General features: G+C 37.9%; 1 protein-coding gene across 1 annotated transcript; it reads right to left on the reverse strand.

The window, feature by feature from the left end:
- On the reverse strand, positions 1–26389 carry LOC149081488 (uncharacterized). The gene is made up of 16 exons (XM_089238416.1): positions 26152–26389; positions 22006–22230; positions 18538–18645; positions 18264–18377; positions 15575–15691; positions 11845–11946; positions 11646–11747; positions 9677–9781; positions 7716–7820; positions 6155–6256; positions 4549–4662; positions 3684–3788; positions 3426–3542; positions 2496–2615; positions 528–644; positions 1–433 (listed from the first exon to the last, which is right to left on the reverse strand). Exons 1-16 carry the CDS (start codon positions 26342–26344, stop codon positions 123–125), a joined length of 2157 nt encoding a protein of 718 aa, XP_089094542.1. The 5' UTR covers positions 26345–26389; the 3' UTR covers positions 1–122.
- Positions 26390–27904: the final 1515 nt, after the last annotated feature.

The following is a 27904-nucleotide window of genomic DNA, read 5'->3' on the forward strand; positions in this document are numbered from 1 at the left end:
TCTATCAAAATTTATTTGATATAGTTCATGAATAAAATTCGGAGAGAAGTTCTTGAAGTTTCTATCAATGGATACATTGTAATGTCGAACGAGAATGAGAACCTTCTTCATTGGTCGCACCATCAGGATGTCACTTGCGGCCAATACGATCGGAAAATCCGCGTCCTCCGCCCGGCGTTACCCAGGGCCTGTGAGAGTTCGTCGTTTTGAGGACAGCGGCAGTAACCCGTCTTCCGTTCGAAATCGAAACCGCATTCTCCGCCTTTGCAGAGTGAACAGATTACTTTTCCTGGTCCGTCTTCGCACCATTTCAACTTGTCGCATTTCGGGCCCGTGAACCATTCCTCACAGGAGCAAGTGTACTTGTCAGCGGACAGCGCGGTGCAAGTTCCTCCATTGGCACACGGATTAGAATCGCACGGTCTAAAAGCAACTATAGGAGAAAATCAAAAGAAAGCTAGTAGAGTGTGGTTTAAACAATTTTGGTAATGATCACCGTTTTTTTATGAATTCATAATTATAGTTACCATCCGTGCAGTTCTTTCCCGTATAAGTCGGAGGACAAACGCAAACGTAGTCGAGTCCATGTCCGCTATAGCACGTCCCGCCATTACTGCACGGATTGTCAGAGCAAGGCTTATTCACTGTTTGAACAAGATATCAACAAAAAAATATTTTAAGAAATTGTAGTGCGTACACTGAGCATTCATCGTGTTAAAATGTTACGATACTATACAAGCAGTGAAGACGCTTGTATGGTAAGGCCTCTCCGAGACCGTCCATCCCTTTGGGAAAGAGCGCAAACCATCCCAAGATGGTCTCTCTGGGCGGTCAGCGGTCATGTCTGTCTGTCTGTATGGTATATAAGGCGTTTCTGAATAAATTAATTATACTTCGAACAGACTTCAGACGGACTTCACTTCTGACGTCAGACGATGTGCTCACCGTATATTAAATAAAAAATGTTCGTAGGCTACAATTTTTCCAATAGGTCATGCTGAAGCTGAGCATCATCAGAGCAGTGGTTCTTAACCAGACACATGCATATCTGAGGATGCGAGATGGAAAACTTTCTGTGATATTTTGCGATTGCCATAGCTGCCAAGTCTACCGGATTTTCAGGAGTTTCGCGAATCTATACTCCATCTCCGGGACTCCCGAAAAATTATTTTATCACCCGAATTTCGACCACGATTGTAAAGAATCTCTACTTTTAGGGGAAAAATATTCCCAAATAATTTACTTGGAAGAAAGACAGGCTTCCTGTTTTAATCCTCCGAAATGACGTCACAAGCGTAATGTAAATTGTCACTATTGCGTCAAATAACAAAAAAAATATATTGAAGCAAAATACTTTATATTCAGGACAGAATTTGCTAAGCAACCAGCTTCAATTCGGCCTTGCGTCATCTAAAACTGGCGAGATGACTTGTATTTCCTTTGACCATATGTCCCGTTGAGTCTGTATGTCTCGTTTGGAGCCGATGACAATTGTTTTGGTTCTCAGGATTTGATTGGAAAATAGTAGTAATGACAGTATTTTAACCTACTGATTGGCGAATCGGTGCAATGTCTTTGCACTATGTCACGTTTTTGCAAAAGGGAAAATCCCTACAATTTTACATTTATTAATGAAATATCCCTACGTTGTTTTCCAAAAATTCATTTTCAATTGATTTTTATACAGAATTTGGATCTGCGTAAAAAACTCCTCAAATTATGGTTCTCCCAAGTTGACAGCTATGTCATTCTATGCTTTATTATCAGTTAACCCTTACAGCGTCAATCCTGAGATATCTCGTCAAACTTAATCTGCTTTATTTCGGTCACTCCCGAAATATCTCATGTTCCTTACTCGATTTTATTCTTAATGTGGTAGTTACAATGCGCATCAGGAAAATTTTAAAAACCCCTTAAAGGGTCAAACTGTGGTGCTTATTGTAATTTGAGCCCTTTGGGCGGGGGAGGGTGCGGGAATTCGAATTGATTTTCTTTCGGGGTTGCGATCAGATATAAAGGTTATGAACCACTACTGTAGAGTTTTCATGCGTTTCCAACAATGCTTTTCATTCTTAGCGAAAAACACGGTTTTTCCCACTTCCTCAATGAACCAAATTTACATGAATACGTTGAACATGCCGTGGAATGCATGTTGTCCCAATTCGTTTTGTCAAGAATTTCTGACAGTGCCTTCCAAAATGTCATTGCCGTTATCCAGTGACGCGAACAGGTTTTAATCCCTCTACAGAGTCGTCCCCACTACAAAATAAGACCAATCTTGCAGTAAAACCGCATATTACGATCACCTTTTCACCATGCAAGAGCCATGGCATTTGCATTTGGACCGATGGAATGCCTTCCACGGCATTTAGACTTGGCGAATTTAAATTTGGTTGGAACCCTGAGTAATGGTTAAGTTATTGCTTTAAATACCAAACTTTTTTGTCGCGTGATTTCGCATCAAACTTCAGCTGAAAGAAAAAAAAAAACTCTACCCTTAGTGCAGTTCTTCCCGGTATAATTGGCTGGGCACAAGCAAAAATAATCCGATTTCTCTCCACTGAAGTAACATTTGCCACCGTTTTGACAAGGCCGGGCCAAGCATGGATTTTTCACTGAAACGGAAAAAAGAGTATTATAAATGTACAATTAGTTATTATAACAAAACACTAGTATATTTTTTACTGAAAATTTCGTTGACATTTTGAATTTATTCTGTGAAAAGCATCTTCTTGACTTCGCCCCTCTGATGTCGTTAAATTTCACGACACCTCATAATGAATGTATGGAGCACAGGCCAAAAAATTACCAAAAAATTCTTACTTTGTTATTGAGTAGATGGTGAGTTTAGGCAGCAACGTGGCTACAAATGGAGTAATGGATGGTCGCTATCATTATACGAGCCCATCACAGCAATTTCGTATTGGGATTTGGCTATTCGTTGCTGTGTGTTATTGTAGCTGAGCCGTGTTTCCGAATATGTCCTTTATCCCTGCTCTACTAGACTTTAAATACTGGTTATAATATCAGTAGAAAAATATTTCTTATATTGCCCCTACACCAATGCAAAGTTAGTTTTTCTTATGTGTCTAATCATCATAAATAGCAAGTAAATTTGGCGTGAATGCGAGCCGATCTTTCCCTTTGAAAAGTCTCGCCGCAGACAGCAACAGGCCTACAACACTACAGTAATTCAATCATTGTACTTCACTCATAGTAGGAAAAGTTGATGGCAGCGCTACGCATAACATGCATTACACAGTGACAAACCTCACGCGTTAAGTCCACAACACGTGCACGCACATTCCAACACGTACCAATTCGTTAGAAATTGCGCAGAGGAGTGTGGACGAGGTGCATGCGTGGTTTAGTAGCAGCAGTAGTAGTAGTAGTAGGAGTATGAGAATCGTTTCTTTATCACTCACCTTTCTGACATAAAGTACCAGTATGAGTAGATGGACAAGTGCAGTTGAAGAGTAAAAATCCTGTATTTTTGCAAGTTCCTCCGTTCAGACATGGCGACGAATGACATTGATCAATTTCTGATTTAAAAAGCAGAAAAAGATAAATAAAACAAAATGATTTTACGAAATAACATTTTAAACCTTATCTTCAAAAGCATGAAAAGACATTCGTATATGAAAGTATTTTCAGATCGAAAATTTCTTGGAAAGGAGACTCACCTACACATTTTCCATCCTTTTGCGAAAAGTTGTGCCTGCATTTGCAGTTCTTTTCATTGCCGGTAGAAAACCAGCAGCCGTCGCTGTTTGGTCCACAGTCACAGTCTTGTTTTGTGAAAAAAAGGAACAAAATACGTTGTGAATCACATATTTCAATTGATTTACAGGTCCCTCCAAAAGTTTTTAGCAGTGAACTTATTCGAATAGTTACAAAGAGGCCTGAAAGTCTACGGTTATTTATTCTGGGCATTACTTGTTAAAATGAGTGTATTATACATTGTTGCATTCGTTATGAACGCTCCTAGAGAGAATTGGGGGACTCCTCGACAGATAGATAGTTCAAAATGGCATTCATGTCATCACATGCTGCTTTTTTGCACGTTTTAATTACTTGCCGCGAAAGTTTCTTCTTGGATTAGCATCAGTTGATTCTGAGGACTAGAATCAGTTCGCTGGCAGGGCCGTCTTAAGAGCATCATGCCCCCCCCCCCAGGCCAAGGATATTACTTCGGCCCTACTTGTAAAATTTTCGAAAAATTCAACCACTTCTCATTTTTTTAGGCTCCCGGCCCGTGCGGCACTGGGCCATGTATTTAGCTTGTTTGTCCCAAGCAACAACGACAGCGAGAACTTTCAACAAACTTGAATGCATAATTTCCCGAACAAATCCCGCTCGACATCGCAGGAAAAAAAATCGCCCCAAAAAAAAGGAGGACCTGGAGCATGAATTTTATGGATCACTGTGATCATAGAAATGCGTGAATCCCCTGAGAACAAACCAAAAAACATAATCCCTTGAGAATTGCACTGTGTATTGCTAAAAATCGACTAGAGACCAAAGGCCAAGTGTTGTATAAATACATACCCAAGCACTCATTTTTTTTCTCGTAAGGATGAGCTGCGTTCGCTTTGCACTTGCACGTCTTTTTGCCCCAATAATCCAAACTGCATTTTTCTGAGAATTCTCCACAATTGCATTCTGGTCATGAGAACGTTGCAAAAATTTAATTAATAAATTATATGAAAAATAACTTCATAAATTAACAAAAACCATTAATTTTTCATAAAACTTTCAGTATCCTGTAAAGAATATCCTCACACAAGATTTTTGTTACAAGATAATTCTCATGGAGAAAGAACTTGCTCTGCTGGGTTGTATGACAGTGGTCTTCTTCCGTTCTATGGCAGGGTGCATACTAATTTACCGCACACCAATTCCGGTCATATGTCACCATAGTGCAATTTCCGAAGAGTTTAGTTGAGTGAAAAATGAAGGTGCCATCTACTGGTGGTCAACCCGGGCCCGGTAGGTAAATAACTTGTTTCTCATGTTGTTTTCCGTTATCCTCATAGCGAAAGACGAGCATCTTAACACTGCGCCACTCGGCACGCATGGAACACTCTGGACCGTAACGCGTAACGAAATCGACGCGGACTGGTTGAAAACGTGAAATAGATACCGGTTTCATGTTTTTAAGCAATCCGTGTCGATTTCGTTACGCGTCGCAGTCGCACTGAAGGGTGCGCGTACCGATACGCACCATTCACCGAGCACAACTCCGGTCTATCGCCAAGGGGAATTAACTACTAATTGAGTTGTGCTGGAAGTTTAAGTTCGTGTATACGTAACGGTCTGAGTTGAGTGCGTGTATATTCATCACCACATAGAGATAGAAGGCCTCTGCAGTGTTTGCCATAAACGTCATTCAGACTACTTAGCAAGTTTGCCAGATTTTGAAACACTGCATCCTATTTCGTTTCTTATTATTTTGACGTGGAATATACCTGATTGGCTCACAAATACCGCATAGTGATTGGATGTGGGGCATAGAAATCGCTAATTCTGAGCCCGATCATTTCTTTTCCTCACAACGATGATACTGAGTGATGATGAGTGATGTCATCTTCAAAGTGTTGTCAACATGGGGTGAACCTTTGACTCTCCATGCTTATAGGCTAGTCATCGCTATCCTGCCCATATTACACTTTTGGCCAAACCCTTCTGGGCACCGGGATCAACGATGATACTGGCACGAGCAGGGAATTTTTTCCCCTGAATATTCTGAGGGAAAACGGACTACTTACTTGATGTCACAAGCAGAGTGCGAAGGCCTTCTATCTCTAGGTGATGATGGTATATTACACATGCTTTACACCCTGTTAAATTCTTGTTTTTTATCAGACAGGCTTTATTTAGCTCAGGGGTCTTCAACATTTCAGTCAGACATTGCTGTCAGTTTCCCATTAAGCCCACAGGCTACTAGGTAACCCTGTGGTATTTAGACGTGTAGAATGATATACAGCTTCACAAAAACTTGATATGGTATACACTAATAAGCTGATCCGTTACATCCGAGCGAATGTAACCAATATGCTTATTGGTTGTTTATCTTTTTTCAAGTTTTGTAAAAGATCTTTTATCAAACTTTTATAGCGTAATCCCAGCTTTATTTAATACTATCGTGACTTGCCTGCACAATATGAACGCATTTGTGAGAAGTATGGTTTGCAACGGCACTTCTTTTCGCAACCATCAAATGAGCAACCGTCGCTCTGCTTTCCGCACTTACAGTCTGAAAAGAAAACAAAGAGCCTCGTAAATGAAACATTCTGTCACATAAATTTCTAAATTTAGGAACTTCTAAACAATTGAGTACAATTTATAAACAAATATGTCATATATCTGTAGCTTTCTTTTTCGATTTTCAAGCGTTTCAATAAGTCTAATGTCGAGGTGCTCAATCTCGGATCCGCACGCCAAATGCGGCCCGGCAAAGTGCTTCCGTTGCTTCTTGCGACAGAGCCTGGGTGTCTCGTGGTTCCTCCAGTAGTAAAAAGGTGATCATATTTCATATATAAAAATACGTTAAAACGGGATCCAATATGGAGCAGCTGATTGACGAAAAATCATCGTGTGTGTTTTTTCTGAGAGTGAAGATTCACTCTCAATTCGATGGGGGAAAGTTACGTTTCGAACTCGGCATGGGGAAGGGTAAAGATTAGTGTGACCATACGTCCCGTATTTCCCGGGACAGTCCCGGTATTTTCCATTTTTCTGGCCGTCCCGCCTTTTTGGCAAAAGTGTCCCGGTTTTTCCCGATTTTTACGCGAAGCAGCCTACTTGAATTTTTATTCTTTATTGAAATCAAAGAGTGAAATTATTTTTCAACTCATGTATTATATATTATCATAATTACAACTATAAATAAAAATATTAATCTCCCACATTTGTCTTGGTGAACGTTGTATCTCGTGGAATTCATTTTAATCCACTGCAATTTAATGTAATGCTTCATTTCCCACAACTGCAGAATTTTCCCGTAATTTCAGCAATATTTGGCAATTTTGTTCAGTTTTGGCGACATTTTCGGCGATAATTGGCGGATGTCCCGTATTTTCCCGCATTTGGAATCCTAATGTCTCGTATTTCTCTCGAAGGAATATGGTCAGCCTAGTTAAGATAGACCCCGACGATATCGTCCAGGGATGCGTATCGGAAAATGGGTGACTGATCAAATTCTAAATGTTATTCTTTACTGGGTGAGAGTGGCCAAGGCCCGTTATTGTTGCTTACTAAGTTTATGTATTGTACCACGATTAGGGATAATCATGACTAAATTTAACTTGTAATGAAGTATCTTGATTATTTTCGCAAGTGAAGTATCTTGATTATTGAATGTCCATTTAGTAATTTCATTATTATAATGCGACGATAAACGCATGACAAAGATATATTTAGGAAAGAAAATTCAACTTCTCTTGCAGGGAATCGAACCCACGTCCTCTCACTTGCCGGGTGAGAGCCCTCCAGCGTGTGGCCACTGGTCATATGGTCACTCTATTCATAGCAACTGTTTCCGGCCCGCCAGTGGCAGAAATGCTGCGTATCGGGCCCGCAGACTGAAAATTTTGGGCAATGTATCAAATTAGACCCCCCCCCCCCCGGTCTAATTTAATACAATTGCCCTTCAAGAATCAACGAAATGAAACCCCAATACATTTAGTACAACATTTATGAAACAAATTACCTACCAACACAAATGTCATCCTTCAGGGCATAATGAGACCTGCAGAGACAAGTTTTGTTCCCGAATTTGTCGAAGCTGCACCGTTCTGTGTGCTCTCCGCAATAACAACCTGAGAAATCAATATTCAAAAATTCAGCAAAAATTTCGTATTGCTCAAATACTATATTCATATTATATGTCCGTTAACTAAATAATCGTTGGGGGGGTTCCGCGGGGGGGGGGCGCGGGAAGGGGGGTGTGGTGTAGTAGTAGTAGTAGGTAGGGCCTCCAAAAAAAAATGGCTCGGGGATCCATGATGTTCTTAAGTCAGCCACCTCGTTGGGCAATTTGCCTGTTGTAGCGTTGTATTTGTATTCGTATAATACTAAAAGTCCATCAGAGCTGGGCAAATGCCCGAAATGGGCAAAAAACCCCTCTGGCAACAGTGATTCGTGATCCTCGGCAATGACTTCTGGATTGTTTACTTTGCTTGCCGTGTAAATGGCAAGTGGTTAGTGAGCAAATAAAGGCCGTATTCACCAACACACTTTAAACTGCAATCTCGCGCAGGTGAAAGGATTGAAGATCGAACCAGATCGGTTAAATTGAAATATAGATGGCGCCACTGAAAAAAGCAAGCACAACACTACATGCGCACTCAGACTTAGGCACACACACAGTTACACTTCCGGTATAACTCACTAGGTAGTAAATCGCCCATAGATGGTGATAAACCTGAGTTGTACTCGGTTTGAAAGAAAGAAAGGTAAAATTGAGGACTTAAACCAATCCGTGTCGATAGCTTATCCTTTAACCTGTGATTGTAATTTTAACTCTGTCGGTGATCACTGCCGTAAGTGAATGAGCGAGTGACAGCGGTGAGCGACTTACGGTCGTATTTACCGACAGAGTTTAACTGCAATCACAAGTTAAAGAATTAGATATTGAAACAGATTGGTTAAAGTCGGGATTTTAACTAATCCGTGTCGATCTCTAATCCTATAACCTGCAATTGCAGTTAAACTCTGTTGGGGAATACGGCCGTTAGAGATAGAGCAAGTGACCTAGTGAGGGATGAGCGACTCAGTGGTAAACTGAGGGATCTAGTGACAAAATCAGTGATCCAGTGAATAAATGCGTGGCCTGGTGATTGAGCGCGTGTGACAGAGTGAGCGATTTAGTCAAAGAGCAACAAAATGAGCAACCTAGTTAGTGAGTGAGGTAGTGACAAAGTGAGCTACACTTGGTTAGCGAGTGAGCGACCATATTATTGAGTGTATAACAGAGTGAGCGACCATATTATTGAGTGTATAACAGAGTGAGCGACCATATTATTGAGTGTATAACAGAGTGAGCAACCTAGTGAGTTTATGATAGAATGAGTGACCTAGAAATCAAGTGTATGACCGGCCTACTGAGAGAATTATCGAGTGACATAGTGTGCGACATTGTGAGTGATCCTGAGCAAATAAATATTACATTTCACCCGGTGAGTGATTGATCTGATGAATAAGTGAATGATCTGGTGAGCAAGTGAGTGAGCGATATAATGAGCTACTTAGCGATTAACTCAGTGACTCTACAAGTGAATAAGTGAGCTGGCGCTAGTAATAGGTTGATATAGGAATTTAACCGAATTGGTGAAGGTGATAGTGTGTTGAACCTGAAGACCAAGGTTCGAATCCAGCTTGTGAAAGTTATCTAATAAAGGGCTTATATCCCTCAAGGGACAGAGTCCGGGTCTTGTCTGGTTGTTCAGTAATAGGTCGGATTCATTCACTCACTCACTCAATCGCTCATTCACTCGCTTACCCGATCATTCACTCATGTCGAACTGATGTCGGTGAATTTCGTAGAGAAAGGTTAACGCCAAGTTCTCCTGGAATTGGTTCTCAAAAAAAACCGTCTGTTTATTTCAGGAAAGGGAAAAATTTTCCTGAAAAGAGTTTAAGCAATAAGAGTATATATATATCAGCATTTACGTACTTTCACACACTCCGTTATTATCAGCGTATCCATGATTGCAGATGCACGATTTAGTGCCCCAGTAATCGAATTTGCATCCTTCGCTCTTCTCACCGCAGTTGCAAGCTGTGATACCAGAAAATGAAAATAAATAAATAAAATTGTCAACTCGTGTGGCATGCTTTTCTAGTTATAATAAACGTTGATGGAAATTGATTAAATAGTGATAAACAAAATTATTATTCATAATTGTTCTGCCAATTATAAGCTTAATTATTTTTATAAATATTCATTCTTCTCCCGATTTTCGTACAGTCAGTTGTACAGTCAATTCGCGGTAACTCGAATATCTGTTTAGGTCGAAGTTATCACTCAGCCCCAGAAATTTTTTTGTATTTTAGTGTCAAAGTTTTCCCTCAACTCCGAGTTTTCTTCCTTTAAGTCGAAGTTTTCGGGAATGGGAGAAGTTTAAAAAATATAAGTTTACACTATTTAATAACGGTTTAAAATAGCAATATAATTCAACATTTGAACATATAATTCATAATTCAGCAAATTCATCAGCAAGAATTCATCATTTTGCAGTAGAACTCATCATTTTGAATAGAATTCATCATTTTGAATAGAATTTATCATTTTACAACAGAATCACTTAGCATTTAGCAATATAATTCATCATTTAACAACAAAATTATTTAGCATTTAGCAATAGAATTTATCATTTAACAACAGAGTCACTTAGCATTTAGCAATATAATTCATCATTTAGCAATATAATATAATTCATCATTTAGCAATATAATATAATTCATCATTTAGCAATATAATATAATTCATCATTTAGCAATATAATATAATTCATCATTTAGCAATATAATATAATTCATCATTTAGCAATATAATATAATTCATCATTTAGCAATATAATATAATTCATCATTTAGCAATATAATATAATTCATCATTTAGCAATATAATTCATCATTCAGCAACAAAGTTATTTAGCATTTAGCAATAGAATTCATCATTTAGCAACAAAATTATTTAGCATTTAGCAATGAATGAACGCCAGAACTTTGCCACTGGACTTATCCCGTTGCCGAGATCTCTTCCAGCCCATCTTCGTGCAGAGTCTGGAACATTAGCATTTAGCAATAGAATTCATCATTTAGCAACAGAATTATTTAGCAATAGAATTCATCATTTAGCAATAGAATTCATCATTTAGCAATAGAATTCATCATTTATCAATAGAATTCATCATTTATCAATAGAATTCATCATTTATCAATAGAATTCATCATTTAGCAATAGAATTCATCATTTAGCAATATAATTCATCATTTAGCAATATAATTCATCATTTAGCAATATAATTCATCATTTAGCAATAGAATTCATCATTTAGCAACAGAATTATTTAGCAATAGAACTAACATGTGAGAGCATTTAATTAACATTAGCATTCAACAACGGAATTTAGCAGATTCACACTTGGTGGATTCATTTGTCTGTTTTGAAATGACTTTCTCACGAAAAAGAAGAGATAAACAGTCAAAAATCTCTGCATTTTTCGAGAGAAAACAGTCTTGTATACACTTTATTTAAGTCGATCCGTTTCATTTATTCGAGTATCGTGTATATGCGTCCGTTTCCATTATACAGAGAATGCCCCCGTCTAGTTTATTCCAAATATTCTCATCAATAACTAAAATACGATCAAATTAGAATAAGTTATCCTTTCGAATTTCTTCATCTCCAGAAGTTCGACATGTTTTACGAATACGATATTCGTAAATAGCGCAGTTATTTTTATTGAATTTTTCCCACTCTGAAATGGGGATTTTGGATAAGTCGAACCAACGATAACACGAATTGTTCTGTCGGCCGCTGCACATTCGGCTTATCGAGATTTGACTGTAATTGAATATGATCAAAGGAATACTAAAAAAAATCAATGCAAAACAATCTCAATCATATTGTTACTCACCGACGCATATGCCATATTTCTGTTCGTATCCTGTCGGGCATCTGCATATTTTCCTGTCGTCCTGGAAACGGCATCCATCGCTACTCGTGCCACAATCGCAAGCTATCCAGGTATGGAAAGAAATTGAAATTTCAAACCTAAAATCCAACACATTATTTTGAAACTGTGAGATATAACCATTAATCGATATCTTTCTTACCCGTGCAAGTTCCATTTCTTATAGCGAAACCAGGTTTACATACGCATTTCTTCATGTTTCCTTCGATAGTGCAACCGCGTGTATCAGGGCCGCAATCGCAATCTGTTTGGAAAGTATACTCGTATTCATAAGTAATCGTTATATGATGTGATAACTCGTATGATATCTACAAAGAAAGTATTTTGTGCTTGCATTTTAATGAAATATCAAACGAGTAGTAAAGTGTCCGCTTTTTTCTTCAAATGGAACGAAGTAAAACGTCTGATCCTGTCACTCTCTGCATACTATTATAGCACGAAATGTAGTATCTGCTCTAGACCCTGATTTGGGTGTCCTATAGAAACGCGTGAACTAGTGAGAGTTTCATCTAGAAATACGTAGAAGAAATGCGTAGAAATGCGTAGAAGAAATCCCTAGAAATGTATAAAAGTCGTATGCACCCCCTGAAATAGGTAAAGGGTGTCTGTACCCCTAAGAAATTGGTAGGAAGCGTCCGTATCTGGAAATGAGTAACAAGTGGAAGAAGTCCGCTTCCCTAGAGAAGCAAGCGAAAGACGTGCGTACGTTCGTAAAGAGGGTAGAAGGCGTTTGTATGCCTAGAAATGAGTAGAAGACGTGCATATGCACATCCATCCCCCCCATAAAAACACACAAGTGAAACCGTTCGTATGCCCAGAAATTTGCAGAAGGTGTGCATATCCCTCTAAAATGAGGTAGAAGCCGTTCGTATGCCTAAAAGGCGGTAAAAGTAACAGTGAAATTCACCCGTTTTCCCTGATATGGGTATTTTCCTACTATAGATGGTGTTGGTGCCAACACCATCTGTAGTATAGCGCCTGCGTGCAAAGCTCGTGACGTCACATCTCACCTATAGAAGATCATCTCACCTATAGCATTTGATATTGTCCGTCCCCACAACAATATTACAAAAAAGGGTAAAGATGGCGCATGCGTCGGCCTACTATATCCAATGGCTATAGAAGACTGTTGAAGAAAGCGATAAGGGATAGTAAAAAGCAAGTTGAATCTAGGTTGGCAGATAACATTGGCTCTGACCCAAAATCATTTTTTCGATACGTCAATAATGGATGTAAGGGGACAGTTGGCCCCCTCTCGATAGGAGGCTCAAAAGTAGAGAGCAATGTAGGCATGTGTAGTGCTTTCAATGACTTTTTCGCGTCGGTTTTTAATGGAGATAATGATATTCGATATACGGGTGTTGCATGGGGTAATAAAACGCTCAACGATATTCAAGTGGAAGACGTGGAGGTCCTAAATCTTCTAAGAAATGTATGTGCAAGCAAAGCACCAGGACCAGATGATATCTATCCCAGGGTTCTCAGGGAAGGTGCTAATGAATTGTTGGGGCCAGTCGCACAGATATACAGGAGTAGTGTTGCTGAGGGTATCGTCCCGAGAGATTGGAAACTGGCTAACGTTGTTCCGATATTTAAGAAGGGTAGTAGAGAAGTGGTGTCTAATTATCGTCCAGTGAGTTTGACGAGCTCCCTCTCGAAAATTTTGGAAATTATCATCAAAAGGCAGTTTGTGAAGTGGATAGACGAGAATAATGTATTGTCGGATAATCAGCATGGGTTCAGGAAGGGGAAGTCATGTGTAACTAACCTCCTTTGCTTCTATGATTACGTGACTAAGGCTTTGGGTAAGAGCAAAAATGTCGACGTGGTTTACCTTGATTTCCAGAAGGCATTCGATCGGGTCCAACATGGCAAACTCTTGAAGCGTTTACACGAGATTGGAATAGGGGGCAACTTGCTGAATTGGATAGAATCGTGGTTAAGAGATAGGTCGCAACGAGTTATGGTGAACGGGGAATTCTCTGGTTGGACAGACGTCACAAGTGGAGTTCCTCAGGGAAGTGTCCTTGGCCCCATACTTTTTTCACTTTTTATCGATAAACTCGATCAGGGTATCGATGGAATTACTAGCAAATTCGCAGATGATGTGAAGCTAATGGGGGTAATCGGGAATGAAAGCGATAGGGAGTTGCTCCAGACCAACTTAAACAAGATTGCAGCATGGGCAAATGAATGGAGCATGACGTTTAGCGTAGATAAGTGCATGGTCGCTCATTTTGGTTCGAACAACCCACGGTTCTCTTACGAGTTGAATGGTGTCACTATCCCGGATGCAACTAGAGTCACCGATTTGGGAATTCTCATTGACGAGCGACTTAAGTTTTCTGAACATTGTTCAGCGGTTGTCAAAAAATCGAATAGAATGCTTGGTCTCATTTTCAAAAAGGTCTCTTCGCGTTCTCCTAAAGTCATTCTTCCGCTTTTTCGAGGCTTAGTTCGTCCTGGACTGGAGTATGCTGTAAGGTTTTGGAGACCATACCTACAGAGGGACATAGACTTGGTTGAAGGGGTGCAGAGAAGAGCTACGCGTGTCCTTATTGGCACACAGGGCTTGAGTTATGAAGAAAGACTTCATTTTTTGAATATGTTTACATTGGATGAACGCAGGTGTCGAGGAGATATGATCGAAGTGTTCAAAATTTTCAATGGGATGGATAGGATGGACCATGAACTTTTAGTACACCGCCAATCGACTGCTTTTACAAGGGGACACCAGTATCGATTGGTGAGGGACAATGCAAGGTTATGGTGTCGCAGGGAATTTTTCTCCAATAGGGTTGTTAATAAATGGAATAGCTTACCCCCGGAGGTAGTAAATTGTAACACAATTGACACGTTTAAAAAGAAATACGATAAACATGTTGGGGTAAATCGAGAAGCTATCCATTCTTAGAATAAGACAACCATAAGTATTCTTTATGGGCATTGTATAATATTTTATCATGTGTATATATTGTTTGTAATTTGTGTTAATTGCATTTTTAATTGGGTTGCTGTATTTTTGAAACATATGACAACCATATTTTTATGGGCATCTTTTTATCAGCCACCTCGTTGGGCATTTTGCCTGTTGTGGTGTTGTATTTGTATTTGTATTTGTATTTGTGAGTTGACCCTCTTCAGTGAAGTCACAAGCTCTCCGTGGAGGCCTGAAGGCACCTATATATGGTGCGTTGGTAGAACTCCACCGTATACATTGAAATGTCTACCAGTAGAAGGCTTGCTTACCACTAGCAATGCTTTGGAAGCTTGCCTCTTTCTAAAAGTGCATAAAGTGATGCGTACTCCTGTCTGTTGTGTCCTGATGTTGTTTTGTCATGAAAATGTTTTGCATTTTTTATTACTTTGCTCATCCCCCCGTCAATTCAGAGTATTTCCTTTGTTCTTTCCATCAGATACCATTGGAAATACTTATTGGGACTACCAGGTCTTGTTTCTGTGACAGCAATAGACCTACTGCTGGAAAAGTCAATTTCTCAAGTAAATCTATTTTCTATGAGAGATATGACGAATAAAATTCCTATTGACATTGATTTATGAAACCATGATTCGGAAATCCAAACACACTTAAGCACGCCATTAGGTAGGCACTGTCAATAAAATGATCCGTCTTCTTTATTTTCGAAATTCTCAACGACCCATGCCCCCCTTCCAAAAGGGTAGGGCTGATAGGGCCCAGGACTATTTTCATCATATTTTTGTTTTCCCACCATGAATCTACTCTAGTAGGGCCCGTGAAAATGCTGGCATGGATGCCCGATAAATATTCCAACCTAGAAGTTCTGCTGCGGGATGTGAGATGTTTGGATACAACAAACGTGTTTTAAAGCATTTCTATTGATTTGACCCACCTTTTTCACACCATTTTCCGGAAAATCCTTCTGGACACAAGCATTTGAATTCCACTCCTTGTTTCCTGATACAAGTGCCACCGTTCTTGCAACCATAGCTTACGCACGGATGTATATCTGAAGGTATATATGAAAATGAATGATAAAATTATATGTGAAGCAATGTTCACAATACACTGCACGGTTAAACTTAAATTAGCGCGAATGTGGTACAGTGAAACCTCCCTACAACGATACTCCGACGGTGACCTATCAGTTAGAAATTCTTCGGAATATGGACTCGGTCACCGTTTCGGTTAGTTAGTGAGTAAGTACAACGATACTCGATACAACGATAAATTCCCCTACAACGATACTCCATTGAATTATGTTTGGAATTGCCTATACATTGAACCAGCCGGTGCAAACACTCATTTTTACGCCCCCTGTAGATCGGTGAATTAAATATAGTGGCGCACATTGAAACCATGGTTGGTATATGGTAAGATTGCCAATAGTATATTCTAAATATTAAACTTCTTTCGATCAACGATACTCTTTATACGGGGTGATCCAAAAGTCAGTTAACATTTGAAAGTTTAATAATTCCCGGAATATGACGTACGTAGAGGGATAAAGACTAGCGCACGCGCTAGAAACGACATGGGGTTTCATTGGAACCTTAAAATAATTACAAAAATTCCCAACAAATGATGATGAAAGATTTTTTAATTTACCACACATTAATTGCTGAGAGATGCATTGAGTGACACTTTCTGCTTTTTATTTCCCCTCCAGCCTACTTAAGCTGTCATTTCCCCCTAGATTAATAACCCAATATGGGTAATATTAAACTCTAAGTAGTTTAAAAATAATAACATATACAACCATGGCGAAAATCGCACTACTAGTCCAGGATGGCTAAGAAATGACTCAGGGGTATGCACTGTTTGCCAATTTCAGTCGGAACCCACAGGCCACTATGTCATATTTAGGATTCAGATTAAGTTTTAGATCCTTTATTCAAGCTTATTTTCGTATTTCGAACTGTCTACCCTTCGAAAGTGTTAATTTAAGTCGCCGTGAAGCTATTTACTGTGTAGTGCACTAAGGTTTTGTGCAGGGAAACTACTTTTTTTTTACAGGGTGAACAACCAAATGCATTTTTATCCATCAAAACGAATCATTCAGAATTTTCTGCTGCGAATAATCCATTATAAATCCATTTTATGGTGGAACTAACAACGCCATTGTAGAGAGGATGCCAACAGCAGCATACATTTGATGGTGCCTGATGAATGCTACCTCTAACTATAACCACTAAGATACCACTCTACACCAGACATTTTTTTCTTGGTCCGCAGGGTATCGTTATATCGAGGTTTTACTGTGTTATACATAGTTATCATCAGCGCCCGGATTATATGCAAATGAATAAGTGCAATTGCATATTTTAGCATTTTTCATAGTCAGTGCATATAAATGTAAAATATCATCGAAATTTTAGAAAAAAAAAATTCATATTTTTAGCATTTTTTTTTATTGAGGGCGTTATACTAATGCTTGCAAGATTATTTTTAATCTTTCCATTCTTCAAATTTAATCAACTTTCTTAAATTTTTTCAAGAAAAAGTTCTGCCTTTGAATATTGTTTGTTTCAGGGCATATTTTTTAGGCACGTTCAAATGCGTATTCTTAGGCATGTTCTTAAATCCATTTTTAGGCACTTGTAATAAACATATTTTTGGGCATTTCAAATACATATTTTTAGGCAATTTGAATACATATTTTTAGGCATTTCAAATACATATTTTTAGGCATTTCAAATACATATTTTTAGGCATTTTAAATACATATTTTTAGGCATTTTTAAATGCATATTTTTGCCCTTTTAAATTCGTGTTCATTTTTTTTTTTCACTTCATACTTTTGTTTTTTCTTAGGTTAGGCCATAACTTCAGTGCTTTTAATATACATATTTTTTTTTCATTTTTTGGGAAACTTCGGCATTTTTAAATGCATGTATTTTTTGATGCCACCTATATTTTTCAATATACGTATGAAGTCCTTTAGGGCATATTGAAGGATTTTTAAAGCATATTTTTTATTTCATGCATATTTTTAATGAAAATTTTCACAATATTTTTGGTTTTCTTTGGCACTTTCAAATGCATTTATTATTGCGTCCATTTTTCTTTTTTTTTGTGTGCTATACTTCGGCATTATTAGATGTATTTATTTTCATTTTCCGCAAATATGTTTGATTTCATGGCAGAGCGTAGCCAGAAATTGCGTTCGGGGGGACCACTTTCATTTCGGGGGAGGACCAAAGTGGTAGAATAATATATTTGGCCATCTTTTTCCTTTTTTTCGGCCATTTTCTCACATTTCGGAGGGGAACTAGAACCCCAAGAGACCCCCACCCCTCGCTACGCCCTTGTTCCATGGCATATTTCGGCATAAATTAAGATTTCTTTTATTTTTGATACGTATTTCAGCAATTTTTCAGTGCATATTCCAGCGTTTTTAGTGCATATTTTCGCGTTTTAGCGAAACCTACTTTAACTTTTTTTAGCATATATGATACGGGCTTTAGTTATCATGTTAGTGCAGTGAGTAGATATGTTATTTCACAATGACGACACATGACATGAGAATAAGAGTAATGAATTAATGATTATGAAAAATTATAAAGACATCTCATCATCACCTCGTTCGCATTTTTTGCCCATGAAAGTTTCGGGACATAGACATATCGCATTTGTATTATTACTCATGATGCACGTGCCACCATTCAGGCAATAATTTTCACATGCACCCTTGCCTGCAACAAAGAAAGGAAGTTTGTAAAATTTCCTTGATGAGATAATACACTATGAGCAGGATCTATCATTTTTTCGATGCATTTCAAATGTTCGTCATGTTATGACTTATTTATCCAAAATTTATAAATGTGCATTAGTTATCGGAAGAGATTCATTAACCTTCAGGTAGGCAGGTTCCATTCTGTTCCCTATAACCTGTCTTGCAAGAGCATATCTTCCTACCGGTATCATCCAACGAGCACCACTGGTTGCTTCCACATTTGCATTCTGAAATAAAGAGAAATGTTTCATATGTTTGTTGGAATAAGGTTGTTGTTGTTGTTTTAATAGATTTCTGGTAGAGAATTACCCTGGAGAAGAGAACAAAAAGGAATATGAAGAGAAAAATTATGAAACAAAACTGTTGGTGTATATATTAGAGACTGCTACAACTTTTTACCCGCACCAACTCAGGCCATATCGCACAATACAGCAATTTACTAATAATCGTGTTGGGTCCGAAATGAAGGTATTATCTCACCTCCCGGTTCAGTTCTTTTTTTCAAACCCAGCACAACTCCTCGCCATGAGCATTCCATCATGAACTACCGATTGAGTTGTGCCGGAAGTGTGTGTACCTAAGTGCCTGTACTTGAGTGCGTATGTAGTGTTTCACGTGTGTGAATTTTTAGTACTGTCAGAGCTAGAACCGAACAGCCCGGAGTCGGTACCAGCTGACGCCATGCGCGACATCACTGATCAAACAGAACCGAGTGCAACCGCTTTGCTACCCTGTAATTACAGTAACTTACAATCGCTGTACTGCCCATGCCCCTGAATTATCTCCAAAATTATATTTTCGATTATTGTCATTAGTATCAGCCTACTCATTGGTTTGCTTTTTTCAACTATTGCAATATGTAAATCAAGAAATTTCGGTCTTTATTTATGAGGTAAGTTCCACTGAGAATATTTTTCTCACATCCATTTCAATTGAATCATATACGTTAGTTAATTTTTATTGGGTTGATTGAAACGCAACTCGAGACAGATAATTTCAATTATCTTTTGAACTCTCTAATAATTTTCAATTATGTCTTTGTTTGAATTAGGTGTAGCTTTTAGAAGCTTTGGACTTATTACCAATGCAATGGCAACATTAAAAAATATAACAGGCAAATTAAAAAAAAATTCAATTGTAAATTTTTTCAAGTTATGATTTATTATCATTTGGAATGCTAATATCAAAAACAAATTATTATATTCCAATCGTTTTTTTTAAATCCATTTTTTAGCTCATCGATTATTAAAAGACTAGAAATACCGCACGGGCTTATTTGTGACACTACAACAGTACCATCAATGCGAGAGACCACCCACTTAAAATAGCAAAATAAGCAATTAAGATATTTTTTTAAAAAAACCACATTTCTCGTGTGCTAAAAAAAAATTCGTTTGAGCGATGACGTCACGCACCGAGGCCACGCCCACTGAACCAAGGTGGCAAGCTCAAATTCAATGGGATCCAACAGCCCTTGCTATATAGCCCTGGGTTGAAAGTATATCTTTACTCAGAGCATTGACGTACTTTTGGCGCCGAGATTGGTGTTATTTTGCAGGGAAAAACTTAACCCCCCCCCCCCCAATTCAGAAAAAAAAAATGTTGAACGAGAAAATGCCCTCGAGAAAATTCTGCGTACGCCTATGACTCCGAGCGTTACCAGCCACCTCCACAGGAACTAATGGATATCGTATATTGATGATGATTGATGGCAACTAATTTCATGGGATAACATGATGCAATATGAATAAATTATGATGAAGTTACCATACGATGAGCAAGATGCTGAAGATGCAACATGATAATAGCGATGCTATAAGTACATCGGATGAGTATATTATTTTTCATGCAATAAAATTTGCCTTAGAGACAAGTGGACTGTACAACTGTACATCTTATTTGGCGTCTTCAGTGCTATTTTGCCAACCTTTAAATCTTTTACGTATTTTTAATAGGAGATGAGAAAACAGCAAGTGCTCTAATTTTCATGTTACGTCAGTGTCGTGTTGAAGAAACGAATTCTGCGCAAAGATAGTGTTCTAGGAAAATTCTCACGCAGAATAGGCCCTCTTTTTGAAAGTGGGGGAGGACCAGTATTCTCAAATAAATTCTGTAGATATCGTACGTTCATTAAAATGCACAATAATATCCGAAGGAAGAGAAGAACAGACACGTGATACCGAGTTTAAAGTCGAGTCCATGTTGTCGCAAAATTTGATTTCATCAATAAGTCTCACATCAGTTATGAATTTATTCGCAGTTACGTAACAACAAAAGCATCATAGAATTCATTTATTAAAAGTTATATATTTTTCTATATGAAGTTATTTTTTTCACTTTCAAATGTATGTTCAGAGGATTCGCATGGGAATTTTTCCTATGAGGTTATGGATTAAGGGGGTTGGTGCACGCAAATTTTCCAAAAAACACATTTTCCAATTTTTCAATTTTTAAATACTATGAAGTTTTCTGCGTCTAACTGTGTTAAAGGTTTTTTTCTACCTGTATTAAAAATATTTTTAAAGTATTTTTACATTAACTGCTGGCAGGCATTACCCATGCTAATGTTTTTAACTAAAATGCGTTTTTCTCAAAACTATGTTTATTGTTAGATAAGGAACATTTTTTCGAACACCGCTCATTCAAATGTCATGAAACTTTGTGTGCCTCTCAACACTATAGTGTTACATACACTAACATGAGCTTTTAGGATTTTAATTTTTGGTGATTTTTTTTTCTAAATTTAACTCCAACAACATGCAACTTTTTCCAAAATCATCAAAATGTGCCCATATTTTGTGCCATAAAAAATTTAAAAATAATTCTTGTAAAAAATCCTTGTGTTAGAGTGTGTAACACTACAGTGTTGATAGACACACAAAGTTTCAATACATTTGAATGAGCGGTGTTCGACAAAATGTTCCTTATCTAACGATAAACATAGTTTTGAGAAAAACGCATTTTAATGAAAAACATGAAATGAAATGCATGTGTAATGCCTGCCAGCAGTTAATGTATAAAAATACTTTGAAAATATTTTTATTACAGGTAGAACAAAAACTCAAATACAGTTAGACGCAGAAAATTTCACATTATTTAAAAATTGAAAAATTGGGAAATGTGTTTTTTTGGAAAATTTGGGTTAGAATTCTTCTAAGTCTCACCCTCCACACACACACAACAAAAATCGTTCTTGTGCTTAACTATGGATCTGTTGACCTCTTGTGGAGGTTTCAGGTTTTGCGTAATTTTGAATGGCGCAGACATTCAACTTATTAATTTTGCATTGCTATGTGTTGAATATTGTACTGTAAAGTTGGGCCTTATTTTTTGGTGGAGGGAGGTTCCGGGATGCGTCAACACGAAAGGTCATGACCCCCCACCCCCGTTCTTATGGGTTACTTACAGTCCATTCCGTTGCTAATGAACTATAAATGAGCTTTGAACTGTCAAATTTCTCGTTGTTTAATATATACTGCGAGAGAGAAACATTTTCTTGAAAACAAATGCTTCTAGGTACGAATACAACATACCGTATCCTACTTACATGTATAATACATAAACTATTTATATAACTGATACTATACCCTTGCACACGTCTCCTAGTCTAGCATAATTTTCTCTGCATTCGCATCTTGACTGAGTATCATTATCACTTTCGAGGCATTTTTCATGTTCGCCACAAATATATGGGCCACAGATTATAAGTGCACTCGAAGTGGTCGTAGATGGCATCCTAGTTGTAATCGATGTCTCTTCGGCAGTATCGAATTTTCCGGAATTTGACGATGGCAGTACAGTTGATGCGGTACCTATCAAATCAGACGTAAATTTTTAATACGTCAATAAACTTTTAGGCATAGTTAAATATTTTCAATTATCAATTCTGCAATCGGGGGAGAAGCATATTACGAGAATATACTCGGAAATTAGATAATGTGTGTAACAGAATTAGATCTCAAATATTAATAGATGGTTCCAAAATTCAATGCCATACTTTATCTTTAAGAAAAACATTTTTGTACAGAGTTATCAAATTTTTACAATTAAATTAAAAATACGTAACGAAAAATCAAAATAAAACTACAAATATTTACAATCGAGTTTTTCAAGGGCCAAAACCTCATTTATTTAATCTTATATATAAATGTGAAAGTATGTCTGTCTGTCTGTCTGTATGTCTTTTCTTTATACAAATCTACAGTTTTAGGCCGATCGTCGCCAGATTTTGCATATATACCAAACAGGACCGGGATTGAACCGTAGAGTACTTTAAAAGTTCGTCAGAGCTGGGCAAATGCCCGAAATGGGCAAAAAAAACTGTCGGGCAACAATGGTATTGGGGCCTCAACAATTACTTTCGGAATGTTTACTTTTGTTACCGTGGTTTCCAACAATGCGTTTCAGACGTGTATATATGCCTTTACAATGGTTTGTCACACCTTTAATTCTGTTATAACAGTTTATTCCTTTATAACGGTTTGTCACTTTTCCAATCCTCCCAGTAATTGAAGAAAACCCGGGAAGATCGCCGTTTATTTCTTCTAGCCTATATACAGGGTATCCTATAAGTGCTAATGCCGCCTTTATCTCATCAACCGCCCAACATGGAGGTATAGTTTCAATTTACAAAATGCTTTAAAGGCGTTTGAATAATATTCGCTGCACAAGCTGGACGTATGACGTCGCTAACAACAGAGAACAACAACTATAACGACAAAACTGGGAATAAAAATGTTTAACGCCAGCTGATGAATTCAATGCTTGCCTCAAATCATCAACGCTCTGGCACGAAGTTAAAAAATTATCATCATCCACTAACATGCGAGTTCAACTGAGAAATGACTCATCACTGCTATCATTTTCACATCAGTTGATCAAACTTGGGAATGGAAGAATTCCCGTAGACCGAAGCACTAGACTGTTTACGTTCCCAAATGGATTTTGCCAGTTTTTAAATTCAGTTCAAGAACTTGCAGACAAAGTCTTCCCAAACATTCAACAAAATCACCGAAACCATGAGTGGCTTTGTGAGAGAGTGATTCTGGCACGGAAAAATCGCAGTGTGAACAAGATTAACGAAAAAAATCCTAAAAATTATTCCAGGAGACTCCACATCTTAAAATCGGTTGACACTGTCACAGACACAGCGCAGACAGTTCTGTATTCTGCAGAATCTCTGAACTCTTTGGATATTCCGGGTGTGCCACCAAACAACTTGACCCCCCCACAAAGTCGGAGCACCTATAATTCTTTTAAGAAATTTGGAGACACCGAGACCCTGCAATGGCACCGGACTCTGCGTGAAGAAATCGCATAATTACATCATTGAAGCAACGATTCTAACGGGATTGTGCCAAAGGAGAAGACGTCTTCATTCCACGTATCCCAATTATCACTTTCAAGCGATTACAGTTCCCGATTCGCTTAGCTTTTGCCATGACAATCAACAAAGCGCAAGGCCAGTCGTTAGCAGTGGCAGGTATCAACCTAATTGAGTCCTGTATTTCTCACGGACAGCTTTTCGTCGCCTGTTCGCGTGTTGGTAATAGCAAAAATTTGTACATCTACACACCAGATAGAAAAACAAAAAATATTGTGTATCCACAAGCGATTGCCTCAAGTTTTTAATTAAAATATTTAAAAATTAAAGTAATTTTTTCTTACTTAATGCAGAGTTTTTTTTTTTGATTAAGAAATACTTTAATAAATTATACATATATACATTTTTTACAGGGCGGGCAACGTACACTTGGTATCAGCTAGTAATCGGCAAAGGGAAACAAAAATGTGGGAAACGTGTTTTATTTTGGTGTATTTAACGTTTATAAATTGTTGTCGGTGATTTGCGTGTTTTTATGAATTTGTTTTTTACGTGAACACACACACACACACACTTTTAATCGATTAATTCGATTACTTTGTTTTGGATAAATTTTCCGTCATGGAATTTTGTTGGCTGGTGTGTGGACTGCCGAACTGAAGAGATCTTTGCCACGGGATAAGTCCGGTAGTAGAGTTCTCACGTCTATGTTCATAGCTAACGTCTAGATCGAGAAAGCATTGCACCCAACCGATGATGCTCTAACAATATCTGTGTGTGTATAACTTATTATTGTGTGTGTGTAACTTATTTTTCAAAATGTGTTCCCCTATACGTCATTGAACATTCGCATGCATAGAGGATAACGTATCTTCTGTTATCTATCCTCGTACACGTGCCACCGTTTTGACACGGATACGGATCGCATGGATCGACATCTGTAGGAAGAGGAAAACAAATCGCCAATGCCTCTCTTCACTTCGTATTAGAAATTTCAATGCGTGTTAAATTGAAGAAATTGATTTCGATGCAATAGACAATGGCAATAATAAATCGTTTTCTCATATCAATTATAATTTGTTTGTTTGCTAAAAACATTGAAGTCTCTTTTAACTTACTTCTACATTCGCTTTCAATGAAAAAAATACCGGGTTTTAAATACCACTCTTTTCCAGGTGGACATTGGCAAAACTCCCCATTCGGATTATCTTTAACGCATATCCCACCTTTGCATTCACCGCACTTGGCTGTTAGAGAGATGAACATGCGTTATGTAACATGACCAGCCGGTGTGCTATGAAGTTGAACGACTTGATAACTAACACGTGTGAAATTTCAATTTGTCAAACTTCAGTTTGAAAAATTGTAGCATGGATTCAAAGTTTTCATTAGCCATTCGAATAGTTATAAAGTGTTCAAAATCATGCACCACATAAGGAAAACTCTTTCAGTAATGCATTACTATACATCAGAACTCTTCAATGTATTCCAGAATATTACTGTAGATCAGGCGTACACAACCTCGGAGCCAAATGCGGAAAGCCAAAGGTTTCATCCAGTCCGCGAAAAATATTTCGGTAGAAAAGTATCGATACACAGTACACACAACACAATATATATACATAGGCTGACCATATTTCTTTCACAAAAATATTGGAAATCGGGATTCGTACGTTATATAGCCAAAAACACGCGGTGTCAAATGCAAGTAAAGTTTCCAATTACAACTAAGAAATAATTGTCAAGTGCAAGTAAAGTCGTCAATTAAAGCCAAAAATTGTCAGAGACTCAAGTTACCACGTACAGCCAAAAAATGGTCGAAGACAAGTAAAATTGCCAATTCTAACCAAAAAATTGTCAAATGCATTTAAAGTTACCAAATATAGCCAAAAATTATCAAAGGCAAGTAATTCACCAAAAGAACTTACAAGTTCGAGAAGCATGTGCGATGATTTTATGATTATAATTATTTATGGAGTCATAATTATCAAAATATACAGTATTTTAACGTGTATATATTCCCTTCCGATATTTTGGGCGTAAAGTAAAGCTTAAGTAAAGCCTCGTTGAAAATAAGAGAAAAAACGGGGCATTTTTTTTATAAAAAAAAGTTGGAACGATCGAAATCAGGAAAATGTCCGGTGAAATACAGATCTATGGTCAAAATATATATGTTACCGCCGAAGTGCGGCCAATTCGCGAATTGGCCAAGAGTTTTGTCTAAATTCCGATTATCAGAAATGATCCGGACTTTGGTCGAATCATTTCTGATTCGGAGATATTTGACAGGTGATACCTGAAGAAAGCTCGATGAGCTAAAACTGCGGGAGTGGTAAAAATATCGCATATCTGGCTCATGGGCTGGAAAGGTTGTGAATCCTGCTTCAAATAGATATAATATTTTACTTACCGGCGTACAGTGGGTATTCGGCTTCAGGGGTATTCCCATCAGGTAGGCCTCTTAGCCGTTGGATAAGCCCGGTTTGTAATGTATCGGGATTTGAAGGTTTCCCATTTGTCAGAACGACGTGTAGAGCTAGCGCGAGCCATAGTAATGTTGACGGCATTTTTGAAGCTTGAGTGAAGTGCTGATTCCCGATCATGTAGAAAACCCTGATGTGTTTGAACCATTCAACTTAGAAAAGTTTATATGTGTGTAAAAGAGTACCTTTTTATTTTATTTTTTGCGATAAGATAACACTTAATAACAATAACAAAGGCTAGTTACTACTGAGAAAGGGAAATATTTTTTTTATCTCAATATAGATTAGTTAATTTCTGAGAATGACGATTGCGTGCTTTTCATGGGAATGACATTATTTTCTTTGTAAATGAAGTCAAACGGGATGTATCCGTGAAACCCGTGCCAGATAAATTTCGCCGTCAAACAACCCATCGATAAGATATCCATTGACAAGTGAATAAGACTAAGGAATTTATCGCCAAACATTCATTATAGCGGCCATTCAAGTATTACGTCAGAAGAGTTTTAGCCATTTTTGACCCCCCTCCCCTTGTCAGCAAATTAGAATATTTCATAACTTCAAAAAGGGTGGTTGATGAAGTAAGCAACCTTTAAACCCCGACTACTCCTCCCCCCTCCTGTCATCAAAAAGTCAGCAAATCCGAAACCACCCCCCTCCCCACCCCTCGATGCTAATGTAATACTTGAATGACCCCATAACCAAGGACCGGGTGTTCATTATGGCATTTGAATTATTTGCATTTTTCAACACTTTTTCACTTTAAGAGCATTTTTTCAGGTTTTAGAACATGTTATTTTCACTTTTGAAATTTTTTCAACATAAAAAGAAGTCTAAAATTTTTTTAACCAAAAAAAAGAAATGCATTACTTCCATCACTCAACGTTAATCTTGCTTCATAGGTGGAAACAAAGTTTAGAATCAATTCCATTTAAATTTAGTTATATAATGAAAATTTCAAGAGCTGGCTGCACTTAACCGAACAATAAATGAAAGTGAATTCAAGAAATTCTGATCCCATGTGGGATGTTGACAGAGAAGAATTTTCATTATATAAAAGAGAACTGTGTGTGTGTGTGTGCGTGTGCGTGGGGTATATAGTATTCGCATGCACTACAGAGAGAATTTTGAAATCTGCAACGTCTAATCACCCGCGGCCCGGTGGTTGAGGAACACTGTTATAGACATTGTATCTAGGAAGTAATGAGTCCCGTGTATACCGGGTGACTCGAAACATTACGACATCCGCCAATAGCAGTTTCTTTTTTGGCCTTGAAGTGAATTCACAATGGCACTATAACAATTTTAAGGGAATTAAAATTAATTTAATACTCTAGAATACTTTCGAGAAGACATTCATTTTTGAAAATATTGTTGGTGCTGCTATCTATTTTCAAAATCAGAAGTGCCTTATGTGGTGATGACGAGAAGCTCAGGTATAAAAAATCAAATTCTTCATTCAGCTACGCTCCTTATAAACCATAGTTTCCGAACCTTTTTTTGTCCCATCGCCCCCTTCTTCAGAAATTTTTGTCCTCCCAACGCAATCTAACCCGTAGGATCCTATGTTACACCAGTAGCTTCTACTTTCCCCCCCCCCGGAACATTCCAACGTCAACCGGGGGCGTTAACGCCCACGTTGGGAATCACTGTTATAAACAAAGCTTGTAAACTGACCTG

Source organism: Pholcus phalangioides, unplaced genomic scaffold, assembly GCF_987345545.1.
Source record: "Pholcus phalangioides strain wild (caught in Gottingen) unplaced genomic scaffold, Ppha-v1.0 ptg000010l_1, whole genome shotgun sequence".
In the NCBI taxonomy this organism is placed as follows: Eukaryota; Metazoa; Arthropoda; class Arachnida; order Araneae; family Pholcidae; genus Pholcus; species Pholcus phalangioides.